At 38.0% G+C, this 26893-nt stretch overlaps 1 protein-coding gene across 2 annotated transcripts; it reads left to right on the top strand.

Annotated features, from left to right (window-relative positions):
- The first annotated feature begins 5877 nt into the window (after positions 1–5877).
- On the top strand, positions 5878–17969 carry LOC117304041 (RYamide receptor-like). Of its 2 annotated transcripts, XM_033788519.1 has the most exons (4): positions 5878–6046; positions 9950–11313; positions 13809–13925; positions 15409–17969. In XM_033788519.1, the coding sequence occupies exons 2-4, from the start codon at positions 10579–10581 to the stop codon at positions 15721–15723; spliced, it is 1167 nt and encodes a 388-aa protein (XP_033644410.1). In that variant the 5' UTR covers positions 5878–6046; positions 9950–10578; the 3' UTR covers positions 15724–17969. The 2 variants fall into 2 exon arrangements, with proteins under 2 accessions (XP_033644410.1, XP_033644409.1); XM_033788518.1 differs by lacking the exon at positions 5878–6046 and having other exon boundaries at positions 9793–11313.
- Positions 17970–26893: the final 8924 nt, after the last annotated feature.

The raw sequence follows: 26893 nt of genomic DNA, 5'->3' as shown, positions 1-26893 counted from the left end.
TAGGTAGGATAATGACCCACACAAATATCACTCGAAATATCCCGCCAGAACTCTCTAAAAGATATATTAGTCCAAAGAACACTAGTCATATATAATTAATAATAATAGAGACATGAGTTTGATGTAAGTTAGTCAAACTCATGTGTCATAATGACTAATTAGTGTTGTTTTGACTAATATATAATTGGAGTGAATGGCCAGGCAATGTTCATGCTTTTCAAAAGAAACAAATGAGTTTGGGCCCAGAATATGCAAGTAGCATAATGTGGGTTTTTAAGGATCCTGATTTTGTTTGTAGTGTTGTTGTTTTTCTTGGTTGATAAACAATCTAATCGAATCTCAGACACAAGTATCAGAATTCAAACCGTGTTGTCGTTAAGGGACTATCCAATTAGGCTTGTTGACTTTTGGACACCATGACAAAGTTTCACCCTTGCGACTATAACGTCTTTGCTTTATCTCCTTCATCTTCACATTTTTTTACAATTGTTTCTAAACCAACATCAATATGTATCTTTCCTAATTGGCGTTCCATCGTTCCCATTTGAACAGTGATCTCCATTCAACGCGATACGTAAAGCCAAGCTAATCCAAATGCACTTGGAAACCAATTTATTTAATCAGATTTTGACTGCTTCTATTGTTTGTCCACACGCGAGTGTAGTAGTTGAATTGATTAGTTGACATATCCTATTGTATCTTAACCTCGGGGGACCTCTTAGAATAACGGGTCGAATCGCGTTGGGTAATTTCACTTGGGAGATAGTTTGTGGTTGTTTGTCCTCGCTCTGACCATCTCTGACACTGATAATTCAAACTCCTGCAGGGTTTGTTTTGTTATTCAATCCAGAACTATTCGAACAAAACCCCAGTCCAGATATAACCCATCGATGTTTATGAAACCTATTCCCGTCTTCGCAACAAAAAGTATCAGTGAAAATATTATTTTAAAAGACAAAACCAAAGGCACAAAACATTGTGTACACAGCAGGCGTAGGCTCAATACATGCCAATTTTCAAGGGACACCTCCTCCTTAAACAAAATATCATCTATATCTTGAAAACACGTTTCAGGTCGTCAATAATAATCCATGTTATGATAAGAACACTGAAAGAGTCGATCGGGTATTGTGTCGAGGTCAGTGGCAAGATTGAGGTATTGGTTACTTGTCAGTATGTGGTTCACCTTCTTAAGAACGTGCATGCCTCGGGTAACATCATCTGTTTGTCTTATTGTAGTTTATATATATTTGGTTTGGGGTAACACTATTGTGTATCTATTTGCCAGGGAGTTTGTACTTGGAGAACTGGCTTCCTTCTACTAAAGCGCTCTCCTGACGATGACTTTAGAGCAAGCTAGTCGAAACGTTGGGACCAATCCAAGAACTGACACCGCGGTCGTACAGCTAAAGGAACACGTTGCCTTGGATCGGTCGAGTTGGTCTTTGAAAGGTGTTTGAAACCGTTCGTTATAAAATGCAGATGGTTGGAAAGATATTTTAAAAGTAGAACACATTGATCCACACAAATGTGCCTCTTAATTGCGTGGTTTTCCTTTTACTTTGCGAACTAACACGGTCGGCCATTTATGGGAGTCAACAAACTGACTCCCATAAATGGCCGACCGTGTTAGTCTACGAATTTCGAGTGATACTTGTGTGGATCGTTATATTCCACTTTTAAAATATCTCTCTAATCATATGCATTTTATAACAAACGGTTACAAACGCTTTTCAAAGACCAACTCGACCGATCCAAGGCAACGTGTTCCTTTAATTGATCCTATAAGCTAGAGTAGTAGTCCCATCCATTTTTTTTTTAAACCTTCCGCCCGGGTAGTAGTTGAAAAGCAGGACAGTTCTTTTCGGAACTGAGAAGTCTCCCGAACACCCGAACAATCTACTCCGCGTTGGTAGAAGAAAGACACTCAGTTATCTTCGAACAAATTCTACCTGGCAAATAGATACACACATGGTATTACCGAACACCAAATACATATCGATACCTCACCATGCAATGACTCAAATCCTGTTTATTGTGGTATGTTACCAAAGCGCAATAATACTGCATAGTGATCGCCTTTGCAATGTCCTTTAATTACCAATTTCGTGCATTGGTCAGTCGGACAAATTTGCTGTGTAACTTGTCGAAGCCAAATTGTATAACATTCCTGCTAAAGAGTTGCTTTTATCCGAAATTCTAAAGTCATCTCGTTCTGTCGCACACATGCCTTGCTTTATGGTGTGCCATTACGCACGGGATTGCTTTTAGCACAGAACAATTAGCTGACTATTGTCCTTTCAGGCTATACAAGTAGTCTTGAATTTCTTTGTTAGTTTTCAAGGTTGACTCTGCAGGTCTTGATTAAAATCGGTCTAAATGAAAACAACTGTTCTTTGCACAAGGTGCGCTGAAATTAACGTCCATCGGTGTTCTTCTTGCTTTGTAAACTCAAAAGGTATGACGTCGTACGTTGAGTCCTGGATTTATAGTAGACAAGTTACCAGTCGAACGGCAGAATGATTATTGCGGCAGATCAAACTCATGTTACGTTCATTTTCATATTTAGCCGAAAACAAAATAAAACAGGCATATAGATAATTGCATAATGAACAAATAGCCGATCAAAACAAAATCAAATACATTTAAGGCACCGGACACTCTTGGTAACTACTCAAATAAGTGTTACTTGCGGTTATGAGCAATGGAGAGCTGTTAGTGGTATAACACATTGTGAGAAACGGCCCCCTCTGAAGTAACGTAGTTTTTTTAAGAGATAATTTCTGACTCAAATATTAAAATGCATCAGGCCTGAAGTGCTAGGCATCTAAAAGCATCCACTTTGTGCGACATGTCGGTGTTTTTTTCTTTAATTTTTCTCCGCAACTTCGATGACCAATTGAATCCATATTGCCCCAGATTTGTTGGGATACACCAAGTGTGAATACTGGTCTTTGACAATTACCTTTATCCCGTTCTTAGCGACAGTGTCGTCTGTTAACATTGCTTTGTGTTCGCCGACTTGATCTATGTCTAAGCCGAAATATCTAAGATTAAACACGTCGCCGTTATAAGACACGAAACTATTGGCCTACATTCTTTCAGCAATCTCAACTTTGACCTATTGGTTGTTCGTATAGGCAGCATGCATGGGTATGCATAATTTGGGGATCGATTTCTTGCACCAGCTCCTAGTTCGGGATTAGCATTCATTTGTATAGGTGTGAGCAACTAAGGAAATGTAATACTTGACTTCATGTCTTGAATAAATTAAACTGTTCTGTGATGAGTGGATGCAATTTTCCTGAAACATTCAGAATAGTATGAGTAGCCAAGAAAAATAGAATGTCCGATAATCTTGAATTTAAACGAATTTTTATTAAAATTTTTTTAAAAAAGCAGGACATAATGTTAGAATGGGGACGGTTTGACTTAATGTATCTAGGCGACCAGAAAGTATATAAAAGGTTCCATGACTATTTAGAGCATTTCACATATTGCTACCGCAATTTGTCCCTCCTAAATATAAAATAAAACACTTGAAATCATGGCATGAATAAATCAAGATTGTCACTGACGACTGGTTGCAACTTCCCTGAAACTCTCAAAATTCATGAGAAGCCAAGAACATTCTGAAGGAGGTCGCAAAATCTTGAATTTAAGTTTGCATAAAAGGAAATAACAGATTTCTGTTTGGAAAAAAAAACAAATCGAGTTTGGTGTAAACTACAGCTTAAAATATTCGGTGATCGGGACTATTTTACGAAAATATTGTTGAAGACCACAATGTCCTATTTAAAGGGTTCGGGTATTTGTGTACGCCATAGAACACATTGTCCACGGGTATAAATTAAACTTCGTACACGGTTTGAAGATAATGATGATAGAAGCTTACCTTAAAATATATTGAGGTGCTGTAGTTTTTTTGAAATTTGTAAGACAATATCACGAATAAAGTTGTATCAGGAGAAGCACACTGTGTTAGTAATTACAACGTATTAACGCGACTCTCCTGAAAACATTGTTCCGTGGTTTCCAATGGGAGACTTTGGAACGCTAGGTGGCAGCAGACTTACCAGGTAAATGTCCATTGTTTACGTAGTTCTGAGCATGCGCACATTACCGAGAACAATAGATTTTACCTGATAAGTCTGCCTCCACCAAGCGTCCCCAAAGTATCCCATTATGTGTCAAAAGAATTAAGACCCGATGATAATAAGCTGCTTAATTTCCAAGAGAAGAAACCTTAATGACCCTATGATGCCGTATGGGCCCAACCACAGGTTAGGATTCGAGCTCCTCCCTAATGAAGCTCAACTTTCTACAGCTGGTAATGTTGCTACATACATCTCCATTCACAGTGAGTGGGCCGGGATTCGTTCCATGACCAGAAACTTAATACATTGAAGGTATCGAAACCCTTTGAAGGTTCCACAATTCTTTAGATAAATTTACATATTGCTACCGCAATATGTTTTCCTCCTCAAGTTTGTCTATTCAATGGAAACTCAATGCCATTACCAGTCTTCAAGATGTATACAAAATGTTCCCCTTTTTCCAAGACGCGTGTTTTATCGTGACTTTTAAGGAAGGGATAATATTGGACAATTTAGCAAGGCATTATATCTACGGGCAATTAGGACACACTAGTGACTGAAAGAGCAAGTATCATATTGCGCTTGCCGCTATATTAAATGTCAGGTCCCATTCACAGATCGACGCAACTGACTCACGTTGACAAGGTTGGGGGAAATTCTTCTAAATTTGATGTCTTGATGGCGGGGGTCGTGGGTAGGGGAGGGGAATCGCTGACGGCTGTGTGGGAACGAGGTATGTAGAATGCGGTTAGAGAACCATCGTTGCTTCCTGTGATAGAGGTAGACTTACGAAAGTGGATCTGTACAAATATGGGCCACTTTGAGATTCTGGGTCTTCATTATTACATCTTAATTATGGATGTAATATTGTTTAATTATGTGTTCTTTATAAGTGCCTTATTTTTCTAACCGACTATTCAAAATAGATGTTGTATTTATAGTAAATGTATAATTATTCATTTTTTTTTTTTTTTTTTTTTATGGTGCCTGTAAATGGCGGTTATCCGCTGTTGGATATCGAATAAATAAACAAAATAAACACATTTTCAAAATCAGTAATCCGTGTTCGATGAATATAACAAAATATGAAATCGAAAGTTGACAAAATATTTGTCCAAAACCTCGTGGGAGGTAAAGACTATGTAAGCTTTATAGTGGTGTATAACGTTAATCGGTTTATGCAAAGTAGCAATTAACAACAGTCGTTTCAATAAATTACCTTCTTCCATAGTCTGTGTAATTATAATTTTCGTCACTTATTTTTGATGTCGCCTTTTGTTAACTTAATATTTGTTCCAGGATTGAATAGTTTTAGTCTTCGGACTTGTTGTTTGGTATGTTAAAAAAAAACGGAAATGAATTTTTTTTTCAATCCAAAATCTCTAAGATGGCAATTCCCTTTTGAAAAAAGGGGGGGGGGGTCCAATAGGATTTACATTGCACCATATTCTCATCAAGAAATCACATTAATTTGTTTGTCAATCTACATTAATTTTGGACATCCAAGGTATCAGGTTTCCATTTCATTATTTTGCTCAGATTGACCCCCAAAACCTCAGCCTGTGCCGTCAGTTTATCTTCAATCTGAACTCTCTAAGATGGCAGTTCCCTTGTGGCCTATACAAAATTCTCAAAAAGTAGTAGTAGTTGGCAGACGTCTGTCGCGGACGACAATGTCAAGTTTAGATGCATCCATCAATGACATCTTCCTCTCCTCATCTTGTTGGCAGTTTGTTGGTGATTATGTCTCATCCCATCATAACAGCATAGACCTCCATCTGGAGCAGTGGCTAGCCAAATAAGGCCAAGTCCTGGTGGGGATGCTGAAGTCTACCAAATCCCTCTTCAAGACATCTTTGAAGCGTAGTTTTGGACGTCCAATGGGTCGGTCTCCATTTTCGAGGACTCCATAAAGTATTGAGCCTGAGTTTAAAGGGTTTAAAATTGCGGTAATGCTCATTAAGACGTCACATTTGTATTAGTTAAACGTATATTTTTTCTTAAACCTACATTAATTTAGAGATAATGCTGAACATCCAAGGTATCAGGTTTCCTTTTATTATTTTGCTCAGATTGACCCAAAACCCTTCGCCGTGCCATCAGTTAATCTTCAATCTAAACTCTCTAAGATGACAATACCCTTGCGGATTGAAAATCACTCCGTAAATATCATAACAGGCCTTGTGATGGATTCATGATTTTGATCACACGCCCGTCTCAAGTCGTTGTTTTTACAGGGTTTTTTTCTTTGGTAAAAACAAGTGTTGACTGAATAAATATAGACGGTTTCATTGCGATATAGGGGCAGGGTATGACGCGTCATCGGATCCTTATAAATGTGTTTTTCATATTTTTTAAAGACCCGGAATGATGGGGTCGAACAAAGTCCATTCACGGTTTTTTTCCCCAGAAGATTGGATTAATATTTGTAAATTTGAAATAGATTCACACTCATTTTATTTGTTTGATGCACCGTCGCAGACAATGACAAACTGTGTAAATAGGCTGCAGCTAAACAAGCAAAGCGAATGTTTGTCCACGTTTATTTTTCACCCATATGTTTTTAAGTCAATTATGTTTTAATTGTGAAGGACATGTTCTCAATCATTATGAGACATTAATGTCGAAAGTTATTAGATGAGACACGAATACATACTCATCAATACAATTAAAGTAACACACGTTGAATACCTTTTTGCAAAATTCTATTGCATCCTTTCTTGGTACATTAACAACATATAAGAATGGGTAAATACAGGAGTATATATTGTGTGTTTTTCCCTTCCCATTTTTCATTGGAATGTGTGTTTTCCAAAGTTTGTATGTTGAGTAGTTTTAACTGCTTATATCGGTTTTTTTTTTTTTCATTTTTTTTTTAAACAGGACCATGGTATAAAAAGGCTACTGGGCTGAATTAATACAAATTAACTAATGCAACATTATTAAAACAAAACGGGATTTTTCAAGAAATTAACTACATCGCAAAAGTTCAAATAGGCTAAAATAAACCAGGGCTGCTGGAAACAGGTCTGTCTCCAATAACAAAAAGACAACGCAAATCTTGCGCGTATTCGAACTTCCGGGATAACCTTTTAAAAGGCAATGGATGTTTAAGGCAAAATTATTGAGCAAAACAAATAATTATAAGCCGCCTGTGCAAGATTCATGAGAAAAGAGGAACAAAACTCTCACGTGGCTGTGTTGTCATCAAAAACGTCAAACCCACCCACGTTAAAAGTGAGGTGATGAGAAGAGAAGAGTTTCGGAGAATAATTGTTTCCCAGTGGGGGCGGGCACTTCAAACGCAGTAAATGTGCAGGATGTTTTTACTACCGTCACCATTTTTATAAGAAAAAGTAAGCTTTCTGACAGGTATTGCACCCCTATGGGTCAATGCATGGCCTACACAGGGTGCGTTCGTTTAGCTTCCCTGGGTCGACCCCGGTGAGTGGCGTTTTTTTTTCTTCTTTTTTTTCAGGACGAACGTAGGTAATTATCTGTACACGTTCGTCCTGGGGGAAAAAACACGTCACACAACGGGGATGACCCAGGGAAGCTAAACGAACGCACCCATAATACGTAGTTTAAGGGCGCTATACAATTTATATTTTTGTGAAAGTGAAAACATTTAGCCAAGTAATTTGAGAAAGTAAACAAATATAAATATATATTTTATTAAAGACTAATAACAATAAATACAAGCATACAAAAATAAAACAGAAACAGAATTTCTAGATAACTTGACAACAATTGAAAATGCTGCCCAGCAGCCGACGTTGGTGCTTTCATTAATCCTATATGATTTTCGCCGAATTCACGCGTTTTTGGTTAACGGGGTTTTAAATTTTAATTATTGTCATTGTTAAATATGTTAGATTGTTTGAATTATCTGAACATTGAGTTTTTTTTTTTTTTTTTTTTTTTTTTTTTTTTGGGGGGGGGTTCTTTTTCAAGAGTTTTTTTTTTTTATTAAATAGAGTTTTGGAATTAAGGTTTTGTTTCATAGAAAGATAAAGTCTTAGTTTAGAGTTGTGTTCTCGTTTTTGAAATGCGCGAGACTTCCACTGTGTGTTAAAGTGTGTTTTGATAGCCGATAATTGTTCCAGCACAATAGATTGTCACACACAACGACGTGTCGTTGGTTAAATAAACCATAACGTGTAGCCATGATGGAGTAAAGATAAATATATTTAGCATAATCAAACTGATGGATGATTCCTCAACAGCCAAGGCATTTAATAAAACGAGAACCAACGAAACAGTACACAAATCAATGCTGCATGAAACGCGAGCCAGCCTATTAACGGATGCCTAGAGCAATGGTTCAATGTCCCCGGTATATAAGACACGATTATTAGCAAACGACGATGCTCTTTCCACGCTCACAAATCGATACCGGATAGGTCCTCCGTAAAAGAAAAAAAAAATAAGGAAACCCTAAACCTGGCAAAAGTGCTATTGACGTCCGCTTCCTAAAAGAAAAATGATATTCGTCATGTTGAGGATACCCAAGCACTTTAGGTTTTTCTTGCTCTGGATGGCTTAAGTTGTACCTGGGGATATTGTTTCTCAGACGGTTGTGTGGGAGGACATGTTATACACGACGCCAAAACCGTGCAGTCACAGTAATGTGTATTTGTATTAATATGATTTTAATGGACCAAAACGCCGGGCAGCAATCTGTAACGTTTCCGGCATCAGTAAATTGTTCTCTCTTTTTTTTCAACGAGTATTTGGAATGTATGAATCTTAAATGTGGATGTTTTCTTTTTTGTGAATGTCAGTTGCAATCTATAAAAGGGCACCGAATGTACTGGATCTCTATTAAACAAAGATAATGGGTTTTCTAAAGGCAATGGATACTATTATTGCGCTCAAAATAATTGATAGCAAAACAACTATGGAGATGTTGATAGTGTAAAACATTGTGAAGAAATGGCTCCCTCTTCAGTAACATAGTTTTCCACTGAAATATTTGAATTTGATTTCGATACCTCAGATTTAGATTTTGAGGTCCCGAAATCAAGCATCTGAAGGCACACAACTTCATGTAACGAGGGTGTTTTTCTTCCAGTATTCTCGCAACTTCCACAACCATTCGAGTTCCAATGTTCACAGATTTGTCATTTTGTGCAAATGTTGACAAACAACAAGTGAGAAGACTGGTCTTTGACAATTACCAAATGTTTTTCCAGTTCATTTTATGATGGACACCTTCAAAGGTTAATAGGAAATGAATAAATATCACGCACTCGCAATGGACAAACAAAAATCATGTTATTTTAAACCATTTTAACGCTAGACCAACACAACTGTACCCTTTAACTAATATAAATGCTGCATATACAACAACAACAAAATTGTTTGATACATGTAAATGGCGGATACCCGCTGTTGGTTATCGAATAAATCAATAAATAATAAATGTCAAATTAATTTTATAATTAAAAAACTGAATGACCTTAGACTTCGATCATTTTTTTCCTTCATAGTCTGTATTTGAACTTCATGCATAAAATGCGAGTGTTGGCGACCTAGGGGTCTTGTACACCAAGCAGTAAAAAAAACTATGAATATATTTATTTTTACTTTTAACATTGTTTGGTTTTGTAACAGTACAATTTAATGTTTTTAAAACAGTATTAAATGGATCTACAACACACAAGAGTAAAAAAAACACACAATTCAACTCGGATTGCAAAAAAAGACATTATTATTCTGGTCCTAGACTCTCCCCTTCTTTCTCATTCACATTCATTATATAGGTAACCTCGGTACTTACTTCCTGTTTCCGTACTCAAATATAGTCGCATTACAATACGTTAATCAGTGTTTCGTTTTCCCTTCTATAGATCAACAAACGATATCTTCCCGATCTCGGCACAGTCTCGTGGGATTCTGCGTGGCGTCTTTGAGATACCGTAGCGAGGATGTTTTTTTCGAGATCGTTCTCACGACAAGGGGCTCCCCAACGACTGGTTTCATAGAGGAGCTTAATACGGGATCGATCTACAACCAATGGTCACTTCCTTCTCACGGACGTTGCATCCAATGAAACGCAGTTGTTGCCCCCAATTGGCGTACGAGGCGGTCACCTACCATTTTCATTAATTAACAAAAGAGGCAGGATCTATCAATGCTCGTTCTGCTCCCAGTGAACAACATCTCTTAACCATTGGGGTCAGAGGAATTTAATCGCGTGACGTGTTTGTATTGGCTATATCGAATCCCAGTCAACGGATAGAATATCAGTTGGTCTTCTGGAGCAGTGAAGGTCTCTGAGGCAGAGTGGTCTAACATTTCCTCCTTTTGGAATTCAGGAAATTAACCGGAGACTCGGACTACGCGAGGGGTGCACGCTAACACAAAAACAACCCGCGCATTAAGCACACATACCACACCACAAGCAGTTAACGGACTCTCTTATAAACGGAGCAGCCACACAGTGAAACAACCAGAAAGAGTTAGTATTACCATCGCCATGTCGGGATTAACAATATCCAACTTTTCTGAAACTATTAACTCCAGTGATTCCTCCGATTATGACTACCCCACGTATGAGTATTACGAGGAACCCGTCTGGATACAGGCGATTTTCATCTTCCTCTACGGAACCGTGAGCGTAATAGGTATCTTCGGAAATGGTATCGTATGTTACATTGTCCTCGGGCATCCTCGTATGCGTACGGTCACCAACTACTTCATTGTCAACTTAGCCATCGGGGATCTTCTAATGGCGGCAATGTGTGTCAATTTCACAGTCTATGCGACTCTATACAACCAATGGCCGTTTGGCGAACTTATGTGTAAGCTGGTATCCTTTTCACAGACCATCTCGGTGTCTGTTAGTATTTACACGCTAGTGGCTATAGGGGTAGATCGTTACTTTGCAATTATCCACCCTTTGAGACCCCGTATGGGGTCTAAAGAGACCCTGTTCGTGATCGGGGTGATCTGGGTCATATCCATCGCCCTCGCTCTGCCCGCCGCTCTCTTCACCACCTTAGAATCTCAGGGAGGAAGCACGTTTTGTACGGACGGTGCATGGGAGGACTCGCTGGTGTACTCTCTAATATGTATGGTCTTACAGTATTTCCTTCCATTGGCCGTGCTCATGGGGGCGTACATAAGAATCGGAAAGAGAATTTGGGGCCGGAGGACACCGGGAGAAGTGGAGGCGGAAAGAGATAAGAAAATGAGCGAATCTAAAGCAAGGGTGAGTAAACAAAATCCATCCCCCAGCCAATGAATGAAAAGGTTAACGAATTCAATCCTTTAAAACAGGTTCGAATGAATTGGGTTAGAAGTTAGATGACCCCGGGCGTGAGTTCCATTAACACCTTCGTTATACTTCTCTGTTAAGTACAAGTTAGTCTCGCTCACAAGTAAAACCTTAATACATCCTTCCGTTCAGTTGTTAGTTTCGAGCACCGGTGGCTTTGAGTATATCCATGCTCAGGTGACTGAACTCGTCTTTAACTCGTACTGAAGAGACGGTGCTTTTAGTAGAATGCATTTCCCCCTCTTCCTGATTACACTGCGTTCTCAGCCACCTGTTAGGCTATTTTAAGTCCAGGCAATCATGGTATGCACACACCAATGGGTTCACTTCAATTTACGCATTGAGGAAGCTCAAATTAGTAAATACGACAAAAGAGACATCCCGGTCAAATATGCCCTTCTTGATAACATGAAAGCCACTTGTCATCAGCCCGAAAAAACAACACCCAACTTTGTTCTGTGTCTCGTATAAAAAAAAGTTGTCTGTTTATCCAGAGAAAGAGAGACGAGATTGAAGGGATTTGAGTTTCAACCACCACATACATCTATGTATTGATTTCACCACGTGTGAGTGATGTTGATTTTAATGATGTGCGTTAGCCCTTGACGTTTCCTAAAGAGAATGTTAAAACCCCTTCATAAGGCGGAGTGGTCCGTGTACAGTCTGCAGTTACCCCATCCAAGTTTATACAGGTGCATATCTCAAAAGTATTTCCTGAGGGTCTTTGTTACTAGACTCCATCGTCTTAATGGACATGGATCAAGGAGTGAAGAGACGGCTAGTTACGATCCGTCTACGTCTTGAGTCGCTCTGGTTGGCCATCCCCCATGAGGTGGAGGGGAGAGGGGGAGGTAGGGCATATATTGAAATGCAATATTTTAATCCCGTGCCAACCCATCTTTTTATCGGTCGGTTTAAAGGTAGCATACATTTCTGAGACTGACTGAATGAGACTTACGTGGCCAATGTGCATACTATTTAATAACTCGTCACATTCTCCAAATGCTTCAAGGTACCTTTGTTGGTGCGTCTTCACTTGAAACGTTGCCTGTTAGCTCGAGTAGGCATATTATGTCATGTGTATCATATAAACTGGTACTCGAGTTGTTATCTTCCACTGTTATACTTCATGTACTCACATTCGTTCTATAATTCATATACTCATTATTGTACTCGACTGTACTCTGTACTCAATATTGAACTCGACTGATCTGAATGCTGGTTCTTGTATTCGACTAGTCTGTGTGTTTGTTCCTGTACCAAACTGGTGTGAGTAAGCTTGGCATGAGTACTCGCTCGTGTAATCAAATGTCGTGACTACTCATGCTTGTACTCAACTGGTATGAGTACCCTATCGTGTACCAGACTGTTGTGAGTACCATTTCTTGTACTCGCATGTTGTGGGTACCACTTTCTGTACTCGACTGTTGTGAGTGCCCATTATTGAACTCGACATGTCTGAGTGATTTTTTCTTGTACCCGAACGATCTGAGTTCCATTTGTGTACTCGACTTAACTAAGTACTCATTGTTGTACTCGACTAATCTGAGTTTCCATTATTGTACTATACTGATCTGAGTTCCTGTTCTCGTAATAGTCTTGGTCCTCGTTCTTTTACTCGAATGATCTGAGTAATCATTATTGAACTCTACTAGTGTGAGTAATTATGTTTGTACTCTTCTGGTCTGTGTTCTCACAAATGTACTCGACTGATCTGAGTTGTTTTCTGATTACTCGTTCTTGTACTAAACTAGTCTGGGTACTCATTCTTGTACTCGACTGGTCTGAGTGATTGTTCTTGTACTCAAATGGTCCAAGTAGTTTTTCTTGTACTCAACTGGTATAAGAAGGTTTTTGTTCTCGACTAGTCCGGGTACTTGTTCTTGTACTCGACTTGTCTGATTAATTGTACTTGACCGTTCTGATCTCTCTTGCACCCACATGGACCCAATTTCATAGAGCTGCTAATCACACAAATTTGCTTAGCATGAAATGTTTGCCTTGATAATAACGGGATTACCAACAAAATGTTCACGTGATTTCCAGGATATGCAAAGAACAGCTGAATACCAGTAACACGCAATGTGTAACAAATGGAAATTTGGTTGGTAATCCTGTTTTTATCAAGAAAGATATTTCATGCTAATCAAATTTTTGTGCTAAGCAGCTCGACTTGTCTGACTGGTCTTGTACTAGACTGTTCTGTCTACGCATTTTCATACTCAATGCTCAAACTAAAGTAATTTATGTAATCCGTCTCTTACTTGTACTACTTTTTCTGGACTATGCCTGTTTGTGTACTCAAACAGATACTCTTGTTACTGTTAATCTGAGTTGAATATTCTTTTCAAAATGAAATCACTTTTGATGCACGTTTGAACAGCAGTAATAATTGTATTGAATGTTTGTTTTGTCCGATTCTATTCCAGCTGGTGAAAATGTTTGCAACCATAGTGTTGCTTTTTGCTCTTTGCTATATGCCAATCCAGATATACACCATTATGCAGGACAGCAACCGTAGTATACTCTCTTTCTATTACATTAAGGTATGTATTAATTCAAGAATTCATTAATTAATTCATTAATTCAAGAACACATTTATTTCCATACTCTCATAAAAGAATAACAACAGTTACATATATTACGGAGTAAAGCAAAAACATTTCTTTAAGTAAGAGTAAACATGAATAACTAAATAGAGTACAGGGCCGTTTTGGTAAGCAGTTAAAAAAAAACAGCCAGACAGACAAGAAAACGAGACAGACAGACAGACAGACAGACAGACAAAAAGGACAGATGAACATAATACATGACACAACAAATTCGTAATAGAAGCGACAAGATGGCAGAACAGTTAAAGCTGAAAATAAATAATGTATAATAATGACTTCTCATTATTCGGACCCAGACAAAAAAATTGATTATTCTCGGTCACCGAGAAGAGGGAGTGGAAGTTAAAGGGTTGGGGTACTTTCTTGTGCGACATGAAACATTTTTTTGTTTACATTTATATTAAACTTACACTGTTTAAAGATATTGAAATTAGGAAGCTTCCCTTTTGCCGAAGTGTTGTTGTTTTTGAGAAATTAGTAAAACAATTTCACGAACATTGTTTCAGCAGAATTTATTTACACAAAAGGGGGATACAAAGGATTAACGCGACTCTTCTGAAAACACTGCCCTGTGATTTTCCCTTCTTTTTTTTTTTCTCAAATATTTGCCAATATTAATGAAACTGAAACTTTCACAGGTAAATACTAGTACATAACTCTTCATTTACGATGAGTGTGAATTAATGTCATGGCAAAGGAATAACATTGCAGAAATCATGAATCCAATGTAAATTCAGTCTACCACCGTGTAAACTAATCGATTTCCACAACCTCTCATGTGAAGTTCACGTCTAGGTACCATACCTCGTAAATACCACACTAATCAAAGTTCCACCACCTCTCATATATTGAGTTGACGTCCAGGTACCAAACCTTGTCAATAGATCGATTGTACTAACATTTATTTGACGTCGGGGTGCCGTACCATGTACACTGATCGATGCAGGTGGGCTGGGTGCTAGAATACAATGCTCCAAGGGTCGGATCGTATTATTGTACGACATATATCGCAAGTAGGTCTACCATAGTCTAATTATGAATCACACGCGTATCCATAGAGATACATTAAACCTAAAATCTATGCAATAATGCGTGAGAAGCTCTCAGCATCGAAGCTAATGTATGCTACTGTTATCATAAGATGTGGTATTTCAAGGCACTGCGGCTGATTTCACGAAAAGCTAGGATTAGTCATATCTCGAGTTAGGACGAGTAACCCGTCCTGGCTTAGGATAGGTCCAATGTGTCCCACGTCATCAGATAGGGAAGCTAACTCGTCCTTAGTCCTAAAAATTATCCTAACTTAGGATGAGTTTGGTGAAACCGACGGCTGGACACCGTAGTTTTTTTACAGTGCAACTGTGATACGCTTCTGCTCACTTTCAGCGTTATTTTATTTATCTATTGGCATTTTTAGATAGTGTACCTTTGTTGCCTTCTGAGTGCTATGAGTAACTGCGTGTACAACCCCTTCATTTACTGTTGGATGAACATCAAATTCCGGAACGGGTTCCGGTCCGTGTTCCGGTTCCTGCCGTGCGTCAACTACCAGGGGGACTGGAACGGCTTCACGGGGCTCCGGCGCGCAAACACGGCACAGACCCAGACAGAAACGATGTCCATGGGCTCCCGGAACGACCGGGGTAGATGGTGGACCCAGGACCAGGCAAAGATCGCTAAGAATGGAAGGGCATCAAATTCCGATGGAGAGACAAGAACATCTTTCATGTGATGTAATTTTATTGAAGAAAAAAAAACAAGCCTTTGGGGACATATTAAATTAGTTTTGGAATAGACCAATAACATATTCTTCTTCTTTAAAAAAAAGTGATCAAGTGAAACTTTTGTGCAATCCGTGTTTAACAATTTTATACAAAGGGCAAAATTGTCACAAATTGATGTTAATATTTTTGAAGTAGTCAATGAAGCGTGGCCCGCATTATGTGATTATTAAAAAGTGCCTGCTCTCCCGTGCAATCATCTCAAACAGTACAATGAAAACATGAATAACGGAATATTTAAGGTCAAAGGGTGAAACAGTCGACCTCAACAAAACAATGGGAAAAATACATATTTGTTTTTGTTCATCAGTGCAACAATCGAGGACCAACTTTATTTCACAAAAAAAAAAAACAACCCGGCTATTTGTTGATTTCATTCAAATTAACCTGTCATGGCAAGTTGTTTTAAATATGATGGTGTTAAGCAAACAAGTCTTGTGTTGAGCAACGATGGGTAGTCATTATTTAGAAACACTTTGCAAAGCATTATGACACCCAACCTGGGCCCAATTTCATAGAGCTGCTTAAGCACAAAATTTTGCTTAAGCCAAAAAAAAATTGCTTAGTAAAATCAGATTACCGGCCAAGACTCCACTCAACTGTTATGCTAAGTAAACAACAGCTAAAAACCAGTAAGAGGCAATGTGTATAGCATACAATTTTGGCCAGTAACATGTGTAAAATAAGCAAGCTATTTTCATGCTTAAACAATTTTTTTGCTTAAGCAGCTCTATGAAATTGGCCCCTGGTGTTAATTTTACACTTTCGGTTTTACAGTCACAGTGGTATACAACGTATAAGAAATATATTTTTTAGAGGCACTGAATGCATTTTGTAGTTGTCAATTATTGGTGTTCTCACTTGGTGTATCCCAAGATATCTATAAAATAACAAATCTGTGAAATTTTTGACTCAATTCGTCATCGAAATTGCAAGAGAATAATGAAGAAGAAAAAAAACCTTGTTGCACACTTAATTTGTGTGCTCTCAAATGCCAAGTGGCCCCAGGCCTGAAATACTTTGATATATATTTGAGTGAGAAATAACCTCTTTCTCAAACACTACATAACTTTAGAGGGAGCTGTCTCTCATAATGTGTTATACTGCAAATAGCTCTCAATTGCTCATTACCAAGTGATTTTTATGACAGCAATTATTTTGAGTTACTACCAATAGTGTCCAGTGCTTTTAACAACCTACGTGATGAAATGCAATTCGGCTGGTAGATAAACAGAGTACCGAAGGGAACAAGTGTGTACCTTTTGCAAACTGATAAGGGAATTTGTTTATATTTTATAATGAAAAGATTGTTTATCTTCGAAAGAGTCACTATTTAACGTATTGTTAATGTATTTACTGTTCATGTATGTAGCAATTATAATTATTATGACAAACACAAATTTACAACACATGTGCCAGCTGCGTATTGTTCTTCGTATACCTCGGACTGAACAGTACACAAACAGTGTCCATATTATGAAAACGTTTCCTCAGTTAATAATCCAAGCTAGACAAAATTATAGACCCGTTCCGGAAAATTTCTGACCTACATTGGAGTCAATAGTGACCTAAATTGTTAACTAATGACCCGGAGACGACAAAGAAAAAAAAATGGAACAAGTTGTGAGAATCGAGAATACCTAAAAGCTGGTCTATAGTTCATTATTAATCAGTTATATTGTGTGTGTTATTTAACAATTATTCATTAATAATGTTTGCTTAGAGGTATCTGGTTCTGCATCGTTGCGTTGACCTAAAACATTCAGCGTTGGGAGAATAGACCTCTCTCACGGTGTAGTCATCATTACTTTACATTCTAACTCATTTGAACCAAACTGAGGCTGGACGAAAAAATAGTCTGGTACCATGCGCAATGAATGTTAGCATTCATTACTAATATTGGAAACATGAAACATGACCAAGATGGTGACAGCGCGATGGAGGTCTTTTGGACGGTTGGTTGAACAACGATGGGGTTGTTTTTGAGGAAAAGTAATAATCATAAATAGAAAGATGCTCTGATGTGATAAAATGAGAGGATATTTCGTATAGTCGGAGATCAGTAACAAATGGTGTCAGTGTATTGTGATGTTGGAGTGAGATTGTTAGATGTTAAAGATGCTTAGTCAATTTTTTGCCCCAAACATTAAAAAATAGATTTGTTTGAGTGAATGGTATTTCAAAGAGTATCACCCGCTCTAACGAAAACAAGTTTAAGTTTTACTGTTAATGGTCAGGAACCATGACAACAATTTAAAACGTTTCTTATAAAACATATAAGAATTGGTCACGTGATATTATTGTCGGGATCCCGACAAAAACTAATTTTGAGCACTTTATTTCACTGCTACTAATGGCGGACTTTTTCGAGCAATCGGCAAAAAATCTGACATAGGATCTAGACTGTACTAGGAGTTTGGATTGGTTGAAAAAAAAATAAAATGAAACCAAGGCCATGTCCGGATTGACGGCTACAACTCAAGACCTTTATCACGGTGCAGCCATCTTCAATTTCCCCATTGATAGCAATGTAACCAAACCGAGGCTGGAAAAACAAACTAGTCTGGTTCATATTTGCGAAGTGATTGTTAGCATTCATTATTGTTATTCGATACAAGGAACACGACCAAGATGGAGGCAGCATGGTAAATGTATATAGGGCTTCACTAGATTTCTGCGTCATCATGCGTTGAGGTATCACTCTAAAAACTAAAGAGTTGGATCCAACTCTTGCATGGGTTCGGCGAGTGACTACACTTTGAAAGTGTTGAATCCAGCATTTGATATGTTAAATCCAGCATTTTAAAGTATTCGGTCAACAAAAGCTGATCCAACAATCAAGTGATTTTTTGAGAAATTTTGAAATAACACTTTAATTGTTGAATTAACCCTTTTTAGCTACAACAACTTGAATTCTAGATTTAACAAAACAAAATGCTGGATTCAACACTTTAGTCACTCACCGAACTCATCCAAGTGTTGAATTCAACGCTTAAGTTTTAAAGGCAGTGGACACTATTGGTAATTACTCAAAATAATTATCATCATAAAAACTTTCTTGGTAACGTGTAATGGGGAGAGGTTGATAGTATAAAACATTGTGAGAAACAGCTCCCTCTGAAGTGACGTAGTTTTCGAGAGAGAAGTAATTTTCTACGAATTTGATTTCGAGACCTCAAGTTTAAACTTGAGGTCTCGAAATCAAGCATCAGAAAGCACACAACTTCGTGTGACAAGGGTTTTTTTTTCTTTCATTATTATCTCGCAACTTCTATGACCGATTGAGCTCAGGTTTGTTATTTTATGCATATGTTGAGATACACCAAGTGAGAAGACTGGTCTTTGACATTTACCAATAGTGTCCAGTGTCTTTAAGAGTGTATGAAGTCATTACTGAACACCCTTAGCAACCGCCGTAGCCGTAGCTGTAAACGCCAATTCGGATACGGCTCATGAAATACAAGAGGATGATTGAAGACGAGAGGTATCGGATGAAGGGATGAAAGCTGAATAAGGACAGATCGAAGGGAAAACAGGGGCATCTTTAGGGATCAAGAATGAGAATTATTACCAAGGTGAAAATGAAGGATGGGGAGAGACTGTGACGAAATCAGATGGGAGGAAAATAAGAGCCGGGATATAAGAGTGTCGTGGTTTTTGAGTGAGCGATGTGGAGAGTTAGGTGAGGATATCGGTCGATTGGATATCGGGAAGGGGAGAAGATGAAGAGTTGAGTTGAGGGTTAGAGTAGAGGTGAATATGAAAAGGAGGTTGTTGAATCGATTTTTTGAGAGAGGGACCGAGAGATTATGAGAGAACAAATTGATGAATTGATGAATGAGAGAGAAAAAGGGTTACAAAATATTGTAATTTGGAAATGGTTTGGTATGAAATGGTGGAAGAATGACGTCTCCCGATGAACATGATAACGCTCTAGGTTGTAATTCACAATAAAAACCTGCACAGAATAGGGATGCTCTGAAATTGTTATACTGAGGGACAAAAGTGCAAAAGAAGATGTTGGTCTGTAAAAAGTGAGGTAGTAATTTATAATATAAGTTGCCCGTGGTTATTCTGTTCCTTGATGGGAGATTATTATAATTTCATATATTATATTGCTAACACATTGCCTTGCCTTGCCCACAACCCCTGTCAGTTTTACACGAATGCCCATTGGTCTGCAGCCAGTAGAGTAGCCAGCTGTATTAATATGTCCGGATAGTTAACTCTTAATATTTTTTAAATGTTGATTAGTCCGTGTTTAAACTTTAAAACAGAAGCATTTTGTACACTATAAAGTATTTTACTAACTGGAGACTCAGGCATGTCTGAGTATAGAACTTAAAGATTTTTTTTTTTTTTTTTTTTTTTTTTCCTTCTTTAAAACAATTGAAAGATTACATAAAGGACATCAGGCAATTATGTTTTCGAGCTCCTGGCCGCAGACCGGTATGAACGGGTATGATGATACCATTCTTAAAGGCAGTGGACAGTATTGGCAATCACTCAAAATAATTATTAGCATAAAACCTCACTTGGTAACGAGTAATGGGGAAAGGTTGATAGTATACAACATTGTGAGAAACGGCTCCCACTGAAGTAACGTAGTTTTCGAGAAACAAGTAGTTTTCCACGAATTTGATTTCGAGACCTCGGATTTAGAACTTGAGGTCTCGAAATCAAGCATCTGAAAAGCACATCACTTCGTGTGAAAAGGTTTTTTTTGTTTTCTTTTATTATTATCTCGCAACTTCGAAAACCGATTGAGCTTAAATTTTTTACAGATTTGTTTTTTTATTATGTTGAGATACAGCAAGTGGGAAGGCCGGTCTTTGACAATTAAGGCGTTTAAATGTTGTGTTACCCATATACACCGTTGTGTGTTAGCACTATATACTCAGTACTTTCCTGAACTATGTGAAAGAAAGGCACATGCAGAGTACTCTGGTGGGATTCAAACCCACGACCCTTGTAATTCTAGAGCAGTGTCCTACCAACTAGACCACCGAGATTGCCCGGTAGCTAGAGGCAGTCCGAATCCTATTCCCAAACCAATATATATATTAAAACAACGTTCTTGCCAACTACTATTTACCACAACGCTTTGCTCAGAGAATTGAATGAATTTCAGATATGGAACGACTGCCCATTGTGATTAATTAATAACATTATAGGTAATCGATTCTGAAGTGCAACGCCCCTCTCATTCATGTGCTTTTCATTTGTTTACAAAGCATTATCTCGGCTATAGATTTTCCAATTCATCTTGTTTAACGTGCTGTGCTCTTGAGCGAAATATATTTCGGGGTAATAGTGTAAGTTTTGGGGACGGGATGGAGCGGTGAATTCGATGTAAGATAATACCATTATTTTTTATAAACTATATAAAAATATGGTAGTTAAAATGTATTATGACATATTATAATTATATCAGTCTTGTTGAAGACTGTTTTGTCGTTGTAATAAGATCTCAATTCGTCTTTCAAACTGATCTAAAATTCCATACAGCTATTTTTATGAATGTGCTGTTTCGTGTTTAATTTTTTGAAAAAAAAAATATTTATTTCGGTGTACGAACATGATTTGAATATGACCACGCGAATAAAACGCCAGGGTTATAAAGGCAAGGTATACCTTTGATTACTGGAATCGTTCGATATAGTTGTATTCCTGTTCAAATAGTGTACTCAATGCAAAACTGACATGTGAAAAATGCATTTCAAAAGGTATTCGCGTTTTTAAGATGTCGTAAATATATATCCACGAAGGAAGGAATATCCACAATAGAAATATACAATCATAGATTCAAACTTTTGGGCATATAAACTCATATTGACTGTTACACAACTTCATTTACTCTGAAGTGTTTTTAAACAATCGCAAGCAGCTGCAGGCTTCAAACCAACAGTTTTGATTGCAATTATGTAAGGTTGGTAACCAAAAGTATACCTTCCATTCATAAATACCCCAGACAGTTTCGCTGTTCCCATTGGTGGAGAGCGTGGGCCTTTATCACACGGCTCGGGCCTTTATCACACTATAATGACCCGGCCGGTTTTAAACGGCCGTTTAAGAACTCGTCGCTACCCTTGTATTCCCAATATTTAAACGACTGTCTGCATCGTTCAGATGCAAATGATAAACATTTTTCTTTTCAAAATGGCGCCCGCTGTGCCACTTGATGACGTCATGTGTCAATTATCACTAGTATAATGTTACGCCCTGCATGATGTAATTACCTTTGTCAAATCCTGTAAAATCACATGCATGCAAATGAAATTACTGTTCTTTTGTTTTCTGTGAAAATATTATCAATAAAAATGTAAGTAAAAATTTACCATAATTTTACATACGAAACATACAAGTATTTATTTCGTTACTGGTATTTGTTTCAACAATGCACAATAATACAAAATGTAGAACTTACACAAATTTACACATTCAGCAGTAAGCAGCAAATTAATGATAACATTTAGGTATCATGTGAAAGACACTGGACACGTTTTGGTAATTGTCACAGACCAGTATTCTCACTTGGGTTATCCCATCATAAGCATGATATAACAAGCCTGTGAAAATTAGGGCTCAATTGGTCATCGAAGTTGAGAGAAAATTATGACAAAAAAAACCATCCTTGTTGCAACGAATTCATGTGCTTTCAGAATGGAATAAAAGACTTCTAGCTAGAAGTCTTTTATTATTTGAGTGAGAAATTTGTTACCTCTTTCTCAAAAACTACGTTACTTCAGAGGAATTCGTTTCCCACAATGTTTCTCAGCATAATGCATGAAACAATAAAAATCGGTGAAAATGTTGACCCAATTAGTCTTTGCAGGAGAATATTGAAAAACAAAAACTTGTTGCGAAACTTTTGTGTGCTTTCAGGTGCCCATTGTAAACAATTATTTTGAGTAATTACCAATAGTGTCCAGTGTGCATTTCATTGAGTTGCTTTTGATCCCGAATCTATTGGCAAACAAACGTGCTCAACCCATGTTACAATCAATGAACTGTGGACTTAGGACAAACGAAGCAGACACGACAAGTGTGGGACAAGGTCAACACAGCTTAAAAAACTACATCTTATAGAGTTCATGAATGTGTCAAGGAACTCGGCTCGGAAGTTGTTTACAAAGACATATATAGGGGATGATGATTTAAGAGAATCGTTTAAACTATTCCTCAATGGACAACACTGTTCTATAATGCAGTTCAGTTATCCTGCTTAAAGGCACTGGTCACTATTAGTTACTGCTCAAAATAATTGTAAGTATAAAATCGTACTTGGTAGCAAGCAATGGAGAGCTGTTGATAGTATAAAACAACGTGAGTAATTGCCCCTTCTGAGGTAACGTAGTTTTTGCGAAAAAGGTAATTTCTCACTCAAATAAAAAGACTTCACTTTAAGCTTCTGAAAGCACAGGTTTTTCTTTCATTATTCTCTTGCAACTTCGATAACCAATTGAGTCAAAATTCTCACAATTATGTTCTGTTTATGTTGGGACACACCAAGTACGAATACTTGTCTTTGACAATATTATTACCAAAGGTGTTTAGTGCTTTTAAAAGGCACGCCAGTGAAGCAAGCCGGTAAAATACCTCCATTGAAAACATGAAGAGAACCAGAGGACTATTTTTCTATCACGCATATTGATTAACATTGTTTTATTAGACAGTACAGTCGTACCACATTATATGAGCAAGAACCAGTCTAGCCTCAAGCTGACTGGAACACACATGCGCACAGTCACGACAATCCTTAAGCGCCATACTTCCGCGTTCAATGACGTCGCCGGACGACCAATTTCTTAATCTCTGGGTCACATCATCACAATCTGTCGTCAGGAGGACATGCTGAGGAGGGAAAAAAAACTAAATCCTCAATCAATCCCAAAACTTCATAACTCTCTCATTAGCCCGGAGACATGGGGAATCTAGACATTCAAAAAATAGAGATTATTTACCGGGCTGGGTATCGGCCGTAACAGCATCGGGTCTGGCCTGGTGCTCTTGGCTGTAGTTACAGCATATTGATTGCGAGAGACGGGATATTATTCTTGGCCGAGACAAGAGTCTGGCCGCCGCCTCGGGGTGACCTCGACAGCGCGGGACTCACCCGTTAGGGCTACGTATTCGATTGGTCATTACTTATTTTAACTGAGAGTTGACATTTTGATGAATGTTCAAAAAGAGGAAGGTCTGTGAATTAAAGGGCACTGGACACTACTTGTAATTTTTAGCATAAAACTTCATTTGTAACGAGCAATGAAGAGCTGTTGATAGTATAAAACATTGTAAGAAACGGCTCCCTCTGAAGTAACAAAGTTTTCTCAAAAATCTGTTACTTCAGAAGGAGCCGTTTCTCACAATGTTCTACACTATCAACATCTTTCCACTTCTCATCATAAAAAGGCATCAGCTTAAGCTTTTATTATTTTATAGAAAATTTACTCGCGGAAATTGGTCAATCAAATAATAAAAGCCTAAAGCTGAAGCCTTTTTATTATGCATCTGAAAGCACACAAAGCAATGCAAGAAGGGTGTTTTCCCCCTTCATTCTCCTGCAAATTCGATGACCAATAATTGAGGGCAATAGTTGAGCCCACAATATCACAGGTTGTTATTTTATGCTATGTTAGGATACACCGAGCGGGAGTACTTGTCTTTGACAATATTTACCAAACGTATCCAATGCGTTGAATGAATTACAAAATCACATTGCTTTTAATTGAATAAAAAAAAGCGTTTATCACAGGCTTTGAAATGGGATCGAGGTTGCTACCCTCCGGAGAAGAGGTGGCTAAACAGTCATGTGAGCTCAGCTGCATTTTTGTTTGGTGAAACGAAGATTGATGGGGAGTTTAAGGTGTCATAAAGTTAGGACATGAGTAATGGCTCAAGTCTTCATTTGCATCTGCGGAGCTTCAAACAGAATTTAAAACTACTAATTAACAATAGGCCTACATCCTCAATTCCATGCAATTATTCCGAACAGCCAAAGCAGTGTGTCCCATTTCCATACCATCGAAAGGCTAGATTCATATGCAATTAATAATTCTCACTAAACAAGGATGCCTTCAGCCTTTTAAGAACGCTGAAGGTGGGAAAAGCAACACCAAGTGTCGTGGATTAAATAAAAAATGTGTTGATCGATTATCTACGTACGTGTATCGGTGCTGATCTGAAACTAAAGACGAGCTTTTCAGCTGATTAGTTCATCTTATATGCGAAGGGTCTATATTTTATCACGTCAACTCCAATCCCCGGAAGAACTGATCTATGCAGACATGACGATCATTTAACGCCACTCGAATTGACATCAACTGTTTCACAACTATCTTGAGCATCCCTGGAGAGTCCGATGTCACTCCCTCCTTCTTGAAGAAGATGCGATAGAACTTGGGGACTCAACTGGATTCGTGGGAGGGAAACTTAAGAATCTTGAAGGTGTGAATGTCACTTGGAAAGTCAGATGTGGATGGTGCGGAGGAGGAAGAAATTAATCAAAAAGGAGGATCGCCATGAGATATTTCGGGAAACACTACCACTGCTGGGCCGATCGTCAACAAGTTCAAATTGAAAGATGGATGGTGTGAAGAGTTAATGAAGACATCAATCCTGCATTGAAAGTATGCTTCTTAAGCCCGGTTCATGCTTTATGCGAATACGAATGCGATACAAATTGAAGTATATGAACTGGGCTTTAGAAGTTGTTTTTTTTTGTAGAAAGTGACATTGGCTGGGAAGCCGAAATGTGCATATACCTACACGGCTTAAGTGGGGTGTTAAATTAACACCATGGGTGTTGTCACATAGATACAACAAGATAATCAAAATTTACACCAAATGGTGTTAAAAAACACATCACATCAATCGAGGCAGACTTTGCCTGCAATGCGTATTGTAAACACACGTGCAAAGTACATGTACATCCAAGTCATGAGTTGGTACATTTCAAAAAGTGTTTTTCTGCATTCAGCAAAAACAATTATTTTTTTTTAAACTTACAAACTCACGACTTGGTCCGTACATGTACTTTGCAATTGTGTTTACTCTACGCATTACAGGCAAAGTCTGCCTCGATTGACGTCACGAACAGCGCCCTCTCGGGTCGGGGTCTACTCTTAAATTTGTAAATAACATAAGAACTAATTTTTTTAAAACCTTAGTTAACTGTTTATTCACATTCCACTCATCAAAACACATATATTAGTGACAAAAACTTTATTTTGAAAAAATACCACTTCCAGGTGACTTTAAGAAGAAGAGTACAATGATCCACACAAACATGCCTTGAAATTGCACGGTTTTCCTGTTACCTCATCGACTTACACGGTCGGCCATTTATGGGAGTTAATTTTATGACTCCCATAAATGACCGACCGTGTTAGTTCGCAAAGTAAAAGGAAAACCAGGCAATTTCGAGGCAAATCTGTATGGATCTTTGTGTTCTACTTGAACATCTTTCCAACCATATGCATGATATACCAAACGGTTGCAACCGCTTTTCAAAGACCAACTCGACCGATCCAAGGCAACGTGTTCCTTTTAGCAAAAAATAATGTGTGGGCTTTTTGTTGCATTGTGTAAATGACCAGCAAGCAAGGGCCAATCCCTATCGCCCACAGCTCGGTGATGTATGTACTATATGGACATTCATAATGGTCTGTGCACGAAAAACATATAATTCAAAAACGAATCACTATGTGATTATGTGTAAGTCCACAATGGTGTTTCAAGTCTCTTTTGTTCTCAGGTCCACATTTTGTATGTAACACACAAACAGCTGTTCCTTTAATATTTCTTTTTATTTTGTTTTTCTTTTGTTTTCCTTTTTTTCTTTTTTTATATTTCTCCATAATACGATCCACAAATACAGCACAAGACGCGACCGGATATTTTGTGAATTGCAAAATCACTTTTTGTTGATTTACGTCTGACGCCATTTTTAACTGATATACAATTAACCAAAACAACCTGGAGTATTGACTGTCTAGTGCAAGGGGGTAGGGTTTGGGGAAATGCGCGCCAAACTCTCTTGTAAATACGAAACTTCAAAACGTTGAGTTCTTCAACATCCACTTGAAAATGCTACGTGCAAAATACCCAGTGCTTGTGAGT

The sequence above is a fragment of the Asterias rubens genome, chromosome 20 (assembly GCF_902459465.1).
Source record: "Asterias rubens chromosome 20, eAstRub1.3, whole genome shotgun sequence".
Classification (NCBI taxonomy): Eukaryota; Metazoa; Echinodermata; class Asteroidea; order Forcipulatida; family Asteriidae; genus Asterias; species Asterias rubens.
The sequence above is the reverse complement of the archived record's forward strand: the minus strand, read 5'-3'. Positions and strand labels throughout refer to the sequence as shown.